General features: G+C 41.9%; 1 protein-coding gene across 1 annotated transcript in view; it reads right to left on the reverse strand.

Moving 5' to 3' along the window:
- Positions 1-367: 367 nt before the first annotated feature.
- The window catches only part of cenpe (centromere protein E), a 30,296-nt gene continuing 18,478 nt past the window's right edge, over positions 368-12,185 (reverse strand). Inside the window, exons 36-51 of the mRNA XM_022764798.1 lie at positions 10,191-10,265; positions 9,921-10,037; positions 9,594-9,815; positions 9,400-9,459; positions 8,564-8,644; positions 6,882-7,007; positions 6,606-6,794; positions 6,302-6,511; positions 5,650-5,862; positions 4,756-4,959; positions 3,205-3,381; positions 2,899-2,999; positions 2,504-2,601; positions 1,824-1,959; positions 1,391-1,737; positions 368-528 (exon numbers count right to left, since the gene is read on the reverse strand). Coding sequence (XP_022620519.1) covers positions 449-528; positions 1,391-1,737; positions 1,824-1,959; positions 2,504-2,601; positions 2,899-2,999; positions 3,205-3,381; positions 4,756-4,959; positions 5,650-5,862; positions 6,302-6,511; positions 6,606-6,794; positions 6,882-7,007; positions 8,564-8,644; positions 9,400-9,459; positions 9,594-9,815; positions 9,921-10,037; positions 10,191-10,265 — 2,436 coding nt within the window. The 3' untranslated portion in view covers positions 368-448. The remainder of the gene's footprint in view (positions 529-1,390; positions 1,738-1,823; positions 1,960-2,503; positions 2,602-2,898; positions 3,000-3,204; positions 3,382-4,755; positions 4,960-5,649; positions 5,863-6,301; positions 6,512-6,605; positions 6,795-6,881; positions 7,008-8,563; positions 8,645-9,399; positions 9,460-9,593; positions 9,816-9,920; positions 10,038-10,190; positions 10,266-12,185) is intronic.

The following is a 12,185-nucleotide window of genomic DNA, read 5'->3' on the forward strand; positions in this document are numbered from 1 at the left end:
AAGAGCAGATTCATCAGTCATTCCTGTAGAGGACATCTTAGTCCTGGGACCTGTGTACAGGACGCACACCTCCACATTATGACAGGCTGAACACAGAACATGGACTTGGACATCTTTTGACTGAACTAGGCCTTCAATAAACATGAGTTTATATTTTGGAAAAAAAAAAAAGGTTCACAATATTATTCCTGAATATGCTGGATTATTCTTTCATTCCTCGTACAAAAACTAAGACAACAAATCCTTCCTCATGTTTCAGGTGACTGGACAGAAATGTTGAGATAGTCAATAACTTTATCAAGAAAATCTTCTTGTCCAACACGGTTTATCAAGAAAATCTTTATTACTTATTAAAATGTAAGACAGAATGAAAAGACAAAACACCAGAAAACAGTGAAAGCCAAAGACGGTGAAAAGAGACATTTAAAAACTATTGCACTAGTTTATTTTACTGGGTTTTACACATTTCTTCTTGGTTTGGGGACTGAGGCCACCACTCCTCCTTTCTGGCTGCACCTGCAGCTGCATCTGCAAAACACCACACTTTATTCAGACAAATGAATATTTAAGTAACATACAGAATGAAGTGAATCGTACTGGTGTCTGTCCTTCAATTGCTGTGACATTCATAAAAGTCTCAAAGCAGATGTGAGCCTGAGTCAGATTAGTTTTCCGGCCATTATTCTTGAGCTAAGTCAAAATAATAAGAATTAAGAGGGATCAAAAAACACTTTGGATTCATTAAATCAAAAATAATTAGAAAGTATCTTAAGACATTCCAACTCACTTGAGATGGTCAGAGTTTTACTGTGGTACTTTAATGCAGTTGATTTTGAACAGATGACTTTTGACTTACATTTATTTTATCCAAACTGTTTACATTAATAAGGGCAGAGTATAAGACACACTTCTCCTTTACAGTTCAAAGGGGGTTTATAATAAAAAAACCTTTCATGTTTTTTTTTTAATAACCTACTGTAGGTTCTACTCTAGAGCAGGTTGTATTGTTTAAAATATATATAGTCCACTGCAAAACCTGAGATTTAAACGGAAGCTCAAAGAATTGACGACAGATTGCCCAGGTTAATAGAAAAAAAGAAAAGTGAATTCATCAGTTGTGGAAGAAGTGCTGAGTCAAGTTTAAGTGTCAGTGGCAGACAACTTAAGTACCATCACCCCTTGCTTCTATTCATACAGCCCCAGTGATCCCTCAAACAGTATGATATTGCAGCAGTTACCCGTCTCTGCAGCTACTGCAGTTGGTGCATCAGGAACATGGAAAACCTCTGGCAGAACAAACAACTTGGGTCTTTAAGGTGTTCAGATAGTCTTATGGGAGAGTGACAGAGAAGCTTCACTACAATGTAGCCGAACTGTGCAGGTCACTTACCTGGAATGGTGCCGAGGCTGGAGTTGTCAAAGAACTGCTTGGGGCAGTTTCTGGATAAGATCTCAGAGCTCCCGTCCATGTCAAAGAATCTGCTTTTAGGGGAGTTGAGCAGAGAGGCCTTTGGAGAGTCCAGCAGCTTCTTGGGAGATTCCAGCAGCTTCTTGGGAGTAACCAGAAGCCTCTTAGGTGAGCTGAAGAAGTTGGAGGTGTCTGAGGTTGTCAGAAAGCCCCTCTTGGTGGGAGTGCAGGGTGATGAAGGCTTGTCCACTTCAGGTTTGCCCTTCCCCTTTAGCTTGATGGCTCTGCTCTTCCATTTGCTGATCTCTGCCTGCTGCGTGGACACCAAGCTGTAGAGACACAGGGACAGATATGAGAGCAGGACGAAAAGATGCAACTGTCCCAGTAGTTTTACACTCAAACGGGTTAATCTTACCTTTCTAGCTCAATGATTTTCACTTGGAGCTGTTTCACCTCCTCCTCCAGCTTGGTCTTCTCCAGCTGAATGCTGCTCTTGATCACCAAACCTCTGGGGTTGGTCAACTTAGCATGAAGGTCCTCGCCCTGCAGGACTAATTTCAACATAACTACATTAGTGTTATCCTCAGACAGTCAGACACTGTGCTCTGCTGATCAGAGCTGGAGCTGGTAAAAAACCTGCGACCACTGCAGAGTCATGTGACCAGGGAGCCAAAGCTGATTGTTCCCTGTCACATAACACCAAAAGCCAGATGTTAGCTGGTGTTTTGCCTGGTATAAAAGGGGCTAAAGAGGAACGGTGACAAAAACACATGGTCATTATGTTGATCTGTGTAGAAATAAACAGCTGTTTACCATATCAGCTTAAAGGTGATATGTTGATGTTTGCACTGCCCCCAGGTCAAAAAAAGTTTTTGCACCTTTCAGTAAACTGAACCAAACTAAGACGCAGATTGTTTTCATGCTGTGTTTTCATTCCTTCATTCATTCATTCATTCCTTCATTCATTCAGGGAATTTGTTGAGATTAACATGGAGAACCAGAGTTTTGATGGAATTAAAGTATTAATTAACATGAAGCAGTCACTATGTTACCACCTGAAGCTGACAGCTGCTCTGAATACAAATACAGACTTACATGACTCCTCTCCTTGCTGCTGTGATCTTCTCAGGGTCTCCTTCAGCTTCCTCAGTGAATCTTCCTTTTCGTTCAGCACTGTGGTCATCCTCTGGATCCTGAGAGGAGAAAACCAGTCAACAAACCACAAATAAACCCCTTTGTGTTTTTTCCTAGTGTGAGGAAAGAGGACAGCTGATGAGGTCGTCTCATGACCTTTTTTTTTGTGTCCCATGACCGTTATCTCTCAGAGGTTCAAAATACAGCTGAATTGACACAGTCAACACGACAGAGGAACTCCTTCACCATCTGCTCACACATTCTGAGCAGCCGACAGTTCAACAATCCACTAGTTACAGACAATGAATGAGACCCATGAGAAGAAGAAGAAAACACAGGGTTAAAATGGCTCTTACTCTTGTTGATGTTCATCAGTTGCTGAACTCAACTCCACCTCCACTTTGAACAGCTTAGCTTTTAGTCGTTCCAGCTCAGCTGCACTGGGTGATGCATTTTTCTGATATAGAAAAGGACAAAAATTACAACATAAGCTTCTCAATGTAAGTTAAAAAAAACAAACTAAATCAAACTGTTTCAACAACAACAAACACATAATGACCAGAGTAAATGAGCTCAGAGTATGTCAGATCATGTCAGCAAGCCTCTGTATAAGCGGCTGCTCTGAAGTCCTTCACAACAGGCCCTGAGATCTTTAGACAAACCTCAGATTCTCGCAGTTTGCTCCTGAGGGTCTGGATCGCGTTCTCTCTCTCCTCAACTTGTGCACGGCTGTCCTGCAGCTCTGTCTGCAGCAGCTGGGTGGCCTGTTTATGGTTGGACACCCTGTTGTTGGCGTTGATGTGAGCCACCTCCAACTGCTCATTCTGTAAACTCAGAGCCTGGAAAACAGAAATATCTGTCACCAGCTGTTGGTAGACGGGTCTCCCAGTCATGCTGTTTTAAGGTGAGACTGGAACCGATTGCTGAACAAAGACAGGTTAGGGAGAGATGAAATACATAGGCCTGTTCAAGTTACATGATAGACCAAACCCAACAATGTGTTCATCCTTCTCTCAGTGCTGTGACTCATCTTGCGTGTTTGTGGCTGAGACCTGAGCTCACTGCTTCCTGCTGAACGTGTCAAACTTTAACACCTCAAACAGTGTAGGTACTCAGGCAGGGGGGACAGTACATCTGTTGGGGACTATGTTCACTGGTGGTTGATGGCCTGAGTATTTGGGGTGGCAGGACAGTGTGTGTGTATGACTGAGTAAAAAAAAAAAACTAGTGTGTGTTCATGTTGAAGAAGGAACATGTCACCCAGAGCAACAGTGTGACTCACTAAGGTGATTTTATTTGTTGCTGGACAACAATGGATCTCAATGGCACAAAGAAATGAGACCTGAGATAGACTTTGGATACACACAGTTTGTTGACAAGAAAAAAAATGTAAATATCAGCTTCATTCTTTAATGTATTTTAATTAGCCACTAACTCTTATTGTTCAGCAGATAACTGCATATTTCAGGAGAAATCTTTCAAATGTGTTAAACTTACTACTTTAGTAGTACTAAAGTACTAAACTCGGCACAAATCCTCCTTCTGTGTCAAGTCGTACATTTAAAATTCATTCAAATGAATGGCCTCAGAGGCATAAACATACCAATTTTGGTCTTGTATCCACATTTGAAAGATTATTATAGTTATCTGCTGCACTATTAGTGATCTTGTGTAAACGATGTGCTGACCCACCATGAAGAGAGAGAAAGGATTTCTTTTCTAAGTTCGGTCTAAATCGAGTATAGACCGAAGAATCACGATGAGACGAGTGCACTGGTCTAACAACCGGTTTACACTACACTACACTACAACTAGATAAAACAGTGTTTCCTTTCAATAGCGACGACACGTGGCTTTCAGGCTTTTTTGTGGCTGATACTTTGTTGCGTCTTACAGTATAGAGGTGATAGAGATCAGGGGTTGATTGGGAACGAATAATAATAATAATAAAAATTAAAAAAATCGGGCCCAGACAGATGACCTGCCTCCTGTTCTAAAACCAGCTGTGGCGACTTGAGTTGAGTTGAGACGGAGCTAGTTTACACTGCTGCCACTTCTCCCTACACTGGTCTGAAACGATTTTGTCTCATGAATCTAATGAATCAGGTTTCTCATCTCCGTGGGGTTCAGTCATCTCATCCGAGAAGTGCCTGGTGCTAACTGATGTTAGACAGTCCTAAGCTCATTTCAAGCAGATATAAAAACAGACATACTTTGACTTGTTCTTGCGTTTGCTGGAGCTGAAGAACAAGTTGCTGGTTGTCCTTCAGCAGCGAGAGCTCTGTCTTCAGAGGAGCTCCCTCCAGCGCCTGCAGCAGTGTGGAACTTTTGCTCCTCTCCTCTGTGAGCTGAGAACAAGCCTGAGCCTCCAGCAGCTTCAGCTCTTCAAACACACCACTGTGTTCACCAATGATGCCCTGCATGAAGTGCACAGACAACATCACGATTGAAAGACAAGCAACGCTGCAATAAACACCCTAACTATAGCGGTCTGTTATTAAGGATATGTAGAAAAACAGGCAAGATGCTGAATCTCTAGATCACACAAAGCAGCAGTGAAGCATGAGAGTGTGTCTCTTTATGCATCAAAGGGTTAAATCATGTATTTATCAAGTTCCATAGAGGAGATTTCAAAATGTCCAGATATAGCCTACAAATACCCCAATATTACTTACAGACCATATTGCCCAGCCCTAATCTGGGGTCTTTCTGATTCAGTATTTAAAAACTTTTTTTTTTCTTCATCAGTCAAAACTAATCCAATTTAATTTATGACAAAGTAAAAATAACTGTTGGATCTGAGCTCAATCAGTGTTATATTGCGACTGATTCATGGACCTGGATCATTTGTGTGTCTGATTAAAAACCCTTCTATAGCATCTTTAGGTAACATCTCATGGGGAAAGACACACACCCCTAGTGATAAAGTACACAGTGACAGTCCACCATTGGTGTGTGTCAGATCTTTTCACATTTAGGTTTAGTAGTTTAAGACGTAGGTAAACCTTTGCAAAAAAAAAATCCTCAATCACATCAAAACACTGCTAACAGACAAATCCAGACACAACCTCCTCCTGCCTGTGGAGGAGGTGAATGTTACACACTACCTGCAGAGAGGTCTTCTTGCTGTGAACCACTGCAGACCTGCGCTCCAGCTCACAGCTCAGGATGTTGTCGAGCCTGCTGAAGCTGATTGGCTGGGTGGTGAAGAAGGCCTGCAGCTGCTCTTTGAACCTCTCCCTCTCTCTGGTCTCAGCAGACAGCTCACTGGGATAAGAAGCCATGTTGACCCAGAGCTTCTCCAGAACACCGGACATTTTCTACAAAGTCAGTAGAGTCGTCAGAAAGTTTGAGTGCAGTGATGTTGGACAGGTGTATATACTGTAATGTAGAAGTCGCAGGTTTGACAAACATGATCTGAGTGAGCTGTAGGACTGTACAAATAATCCAAATCTCAATATGGCCAAGTGCAAAATCCAAATCGAAGGAGCTGCAATTTTTCTGACGAGGGTAAAATGTGTCACAACATTGCTGTGCACTGTTAGCACTGTAAGTGCTGCGGTGCTACAGAGACGCTCTGGTCTGCAAATCATATTCTCCAGACATAAAGGAACACGATTGTTTGGTACAAGACCAACAAAAATCACATTATCATCATTTATTTTATATATTTTATATTTTTTGTCATTGAATCCTCCTCCTGCTCTGGATAAAGTCATTGACTATATAACTGTGGAAAAGGCTGAGGCACATTCTCACCTGATGGTAGAGCTGCCTCTTGTCCAGCAGCTCAGTCAGTCTGTGCTGCCACAGTGTGTTAAAGTCCTCGTCTTTGACAGAGTAGCTGGGAGCCTGCTCTCGGCACAACAGCACATCCAGCAGCCGCCTCTCCTCGAACACAGCTAGGTCTTTCTTCACCAACTCCTCAAACAGACACCTGTAGCTCTGGGCTCGTGCCCGCAGGTGAACCTGCGGAACAGACAGCACAAGTTTCTAGGTTACCACCTGATCAGAAGCATAAGACCTCTATGAAATTTCAAACAGGAAAAATATTGATATTTACCATAATGTTTCCCAGACTCTGAACAGTCTGTAGTCCCAGGTGACAGACAGTGTTATAGGAATTCATGGTGGGTTTTGGAAGAGAGGCCAGATGGTTAGGCTTCAGGGAACACTGCACTCTCAGGACCTTCGGCATGGACTGATATCTGGAACAGTTGTCAATAAAGTGCTGGAAACCTCTGAAGGACTCCTGCAATAACATCAGTTCAGTGGTGTCAGATTTAAGATTCCTTTAACATCATGTGCTTGAGTTCAATCAGTTCACAGGTGACGTTACCTGGAGCTGCTCAGTGGAGCTGTGCATCCTGGATGAGAGCGTCTCCTTGACTCCGGTGGTGCCCTGATCCAAACTACTCAGCTGCTCTCTGAGGGCAGACACGGTCGTGTTGGCTTCACTGAGTGACTGAGAGGAGGAGAGAAAAATAAAAGGTCAAACTTACAACATCCATGTTCATGTAGACCACACAGTCTTGTATGCAAATGGCTCCTCTGTCTCATGCTGCTCATCCCATCTTAAAACAACCTGATGCAGTTTACTAATGTGCCCTGTGTTTCATTATGGGAGATCAATATCCTCATCACTGTGAATGATATGGAAAGGTAGACGAGTCTTCACCAACATCGGAAAGAAACACTGAACCAGCTTTAAATGAGAGACGAAATGAGATGCACTGAGTCGGAGTAAATTCCAGGACCAACTCTGACCAGTAAACGCACGACTTAGGAAGACCACCTACTAGTGAGGCGTGGATCAGCTCTGATGTCATCCAAAGCCACATGGGTGAATAAATAATCGCCCCGCAAAATGTTCATTTCAAGATCTATAAATATTGATGACAAACTTACTTTCTGTATGTGTGTGTGTATCATCTGTTCTACTGTACTATTGTATTACATTCTGGAAAGATTTTGAAAGTTACATATTATGGAAAACATGTGATTAACATTGAACTGAAAATTATTATGACTCATTTTGAATGTAAGGAAAACAATTTATGCAATACTGTTAGCCTCCTGATATTACTACTGAACTTCCATATTCATAAAGTGAAATTTCTTAAATCAAATCCCTCATTTAAGTTGTTTCAAATGCGTGTCTGAAGAAGTAAGTCACTTAAAATTATGTAATTGTCTTTTTTATTTATTTATTTTTGATTATTGTTTTTCATGACACCTTGTTGGAATTTTTATTTATTTATTTTTGTCTCATTGTTTATACTTTTAAAATGGGAATAAAATGGAAATTAAGAAAATAACTAAATGGGAAATTAACTAAAGTAAATAAATAAAAAGAAATTATTCCATCGGCCTGAACTAATTATTTTCCCAATTTGGAGACTCGCCCCCGGTCACACATTACCATTATTTCTCAGTGATGATGATGATACAGTAACATGTTACACTGACGTCAGATTTATTTAAATTAAGTTATTTTTGGTAAAATAAAAATGGCAGCACATATTTCTACATTAGCCTGAACATGAAGTCATGAAATTCTCTGCTGCTCCCTGAACAAACTATTTAAAAAGCTAAAAATACCATTTGGCTACTGCTTAGAATAATAAATAAAATATAACAAGTTCAGTGTCTAATTTGTGACTGATGAAAAATGAAGCTTAGAAACACGTATGTGTTGTATGCAATTAATATTTTTCTCACACATCATATATTTTATTTCTCCCACCCACAACCCATCCTCTGTTAATCAGGTTAGTTTTAATGACCTGTCACTGCTGCCTTTCACTATTTCACACCATATAAACTGGAATGAATGACAAAGGGACTTTAAAACTTGAAGGCCTCATCTCAAATCAGAAACACATTTGTTAAGAGGTGAGCAGCTGCTTGCTTGTGTGTGACTCCCTGTGTTTTATCTGTACTGAGGTCTCCAATGGGAATACCTGATTAAATAAAGGTTCAAAATTTCCACTCATGACTGGTGTGGGACTGGAGACAAACCTGTTGTAAGGCATCTGCTTCAGCTTGAGTCTGAGTTTGTCTCTCCCCGTTCACTTGGAGCTGCTCCTTGAGCTGCTGCACCTGACAGCAACAAGAGAGAGACAGAGACAGCTTCGTCAGAACAGGTTCAGTTAGAATGAACACAGTTAACACGTGTTAGGCATCAGCTCAGTGGCCTCCTCAGCCTCATCCCTTTGATAGTTACTGTTCACATACAACATCACTCAGGACAGATAACAGACACATTCATGGCACAAAAAATCTATCTCTGAATGTTTACTATGAAAACTGCATGTTTTGTTCTCAGGTAACTCGGTCATCATATCCATTTACTTTCCAAAGCATATCTCAAGACTAAAGTCAGGCTCACAGGGTATGACATGACGTCATACTTTTGATGTGGGTTATAAATAGATGTTGATCATGAAAACTTGTACGTGTCTGCTGTTTGGGCTTCAACAGAAGTGAATGGGAGATAGAGCAAATCCTGGAAATGTGACATGCCTTAGAGTCTCATCCTTCAGAGGCAGCATTCGAAAACTTATTTAGTCACAGTGGTGCAACGAGACTGTCCCATTTCAAAGGCTCCTTCAAACACGTCCTTAATTTAATTAATGAGCTTTATACTGGCAGCAGGTGGGGTTTTGCCCACTTTGGACAGAGGTCCCCCATTTCCAGTCTTTAAGCTAAGCTAACTGTAGCTTTGTATTAACCAGACAGACATGAGAGTGGCACCAGTCTTCTCATCTATCTCGTGATGGAAAGCCAATAGGCTTGCCGTCCAAAAATGTCAAAATATTCCTTGAACCCTTTGGCAGTAAATGTTTTGGACCTACTTCCTGCTGCAGCCTGGCCTCTTGTTTTTCTCTCTCTGACTGCTGCTGCACGTTCAACTGCTGCTGCTCACTCAGTTCCTTAGAGATGGCTGACGTCTGTAGTTGGAGGAGAGCATAAATTAAATGACAACATAGAAGTGCTAGATTAAGTTACTACTGTTGGATTATCAAGGACTGTAACAGCACAAATGTACCATCTCCATCCTGTCCTCCAGCTCTGCTCTGAGCTGCTGCTTCTCCTGTCTCAGTCCCTCCAGTGTCTCCTGCAGCTGATCTCTCTCCTCACTGAGAGACGTCACTCTGCACAGCAGCTTCTCCGTCTCCTCTGAGGAGCTCTGAGTGCTGTTCTCCTTCTCAAACAACAGACTGTCTCTCTCTGCCTTAGTGTTCTTCAGTTTTTCTGTTAGAGTCTTTATCTGTGAAGAATGAAGCAGTTAAAGTGTCATCCTGCTCTGAAAACAAGCGTTTCATAAAAAGTAAATTCTTGCTGTTTATAACAAAGTGAGGTGTTAGACACTAACCTGTTGATCTGAAGAGCACTCCTTCTCCTGACACATCGTCTGCAGGTAAGAGTTCATCTTTTTCTGTTCACACAGCTCCTCTTGGACTGACTTCAGAAGATTTTGTGTTGTGGAAGCCTTAAACAAAACGTTAACTCACGTCAGCCTAATATACAAACGTCATATGAAGCAAATTTTTTTTTAATGTATTAAGTACAAAAAAAATGTACAAAACCACTAAAAAATGTATTATCATAGTTGAGTTGAAAGCACTTGTGACCAATTTCCCACCTTTTGCTGCAGATCATCTTCAAGCTGTTTCTTCTGCTCAGTAACGATGTGTAAAGATGTATTCAGCCGTGTCACCTGTTGAAACCGAAAAAACATTTTTGACAGCGAATTGATATGAGAAAGAAAATTAAACTAGAAATTATCAGTCTATTTCATATGAGCCCCAAAATGTATCTCACTGATGGATAAAACCAGTGCTCCATCACTGCTTGGTGCCAAACAGACATCAACCTCCAGCCACTGAAGTGATAAAACCTGCAGTTCCTCTAATGACCACTAGAGTCTGGCTCCAACAGTGAGTCAGTCCCCATAGACTCCCATGTTAAAATGTCCAACTTCAGAGCAGAAATAAACATGTTTACAGCCTGGTACAAAAACTGTTTTGGTCTCTATAGTTAATTTCCTCCTTCATGACACCTGTTTATATAACTCACCTGTTCACATTTTATTAAGGCTTAAAGTTATGTAGAATTGAGGGCTGCTTTGAGTGACAGGTCAGTGCTTTCACTGGTGTCTAGCTGTTCTGTGTCACCTCAGACATGTTTGTGGCGCTTTTGGAGGATTTTTCATGTAAACATCAGACAGATAATTTGACTTGTACAGTTAACGCTCCTGTTGAGTGAAATTCTAGTATTATTCTATTATATGTTAGCACTAACTTGCAGGAATCAGTGTCTGCACTCACCATACCTGACTTATCTTAGCTTTTTAACTATTAAATTAGCCAGCAAATGAATTAGCATTTGATTAGCCTTTGAGCTCGGATTTTATGTTATTTTGGCCTTTTAATACATTTATCAGGTTTGATGCTCAAAGTGAAAGGCTAAAAAAAAAAAAAAATAGATTTCACATCAATGTGCATGTGCAGATGTGGAAGTTGGTTCAATTAAGCTTTGAATCAAAATGTTCAATCACAACTGCACATTATGTGAACAAAAATACACTGCTCAAAAAAATGAAGGGAACACTTAATCATCACACTATAACACCAAGTCAATTAAACTTCAGGGATATCAATCTGTCCATTTAGGAAGAACAAGTGATTGTGTATCAGTTTCAGCTGCTTTGGTGCAAATGAAAGTGACAACAGGTGCAATGGAGAAGCAACAGCAAGACAACCCCCAAAAAGGGAATGGTTTTATGTGGTGGCCACAGCCAGTTGCTCTCTCCTGATCCTTCCTGACTGATTCTTCTCTAGTTCTGTGTTTTGCTGGTGTCCTTGTTACTACTGGTAGCATGAGGCGGTACCTGCAGCTCAATCAGGTTGCACAGGTATTCCAGCTCCTCCAGGATGGCACATCCATACGTGCGGTTGCAAGAAGGTTTGCTGTGTCTCCCAGCACAGTCTCAAGAGCATGGAGGAGATACCAGGAGACCGGCTGTTACACGAGGAGAGCTGGACAGGGATGTAGAAGGGCATCAACCCAGCAGCAGGACCGGTACCTGCTCCTTTGCGAAGAGGAACAGGAGGAGCACTGCCAGAGCCCTACAACATGACCTCCAGCAGGCTACTGGTGTGCGTGTTTCTGACCAAACTGTCAGAAACAGACTCCATGACAGTGGCATGAGGGCCCCACGTCCTCTAGTGGGACCTGTGCTCACAGCCCAGCACCCTGTGGCATTCGTCAGAGAATACTAGAATTGGCAGGTCTTTCATTGGCGCCCCATTCTCTTCACAGATGAGAGCAGGTTCACACTGAGCACATGTGACAATGGTCTGGAGACGCCGTGGTGAACATTATGCTGCCTGTAACATCATCCAGCATGACCAGTTTGGCGGTGGGTCAGTGATGGTCTGGGGAGGCATAGCCAGCAATACCCTGACTGCTGTTAGGTACCGGGATGAAATCCTCAGAGTGATTGTCAGACCACACACTGGTGCAGTGGCCCTGGGTTCCTCCTGGTGCAGGACAATGCCCGGCCTCATGTGGCCAGAGTGTGTAGGCAGTTCCATGATGACAGGCATTGATGCCATTGACTGGCCCTCACGTTCCC

Source organism: Seriola dumerili, unplaced genomic scaffold, assembly GCF_002260705.1.
Source record: "Seriola dumerili isolate Sdu_G_001 unplaced genomic scaffold, Sdu_1.0 BDQW01000025.1, whole genome shotgun sequence".
NCBI classification, from domain to species: domain Eukaryota; kingdom Metazoa; phylum Chordata; class Actinopteri; order Carangiformes; family Carangidae; genus Seriola; species Seriola dumerili.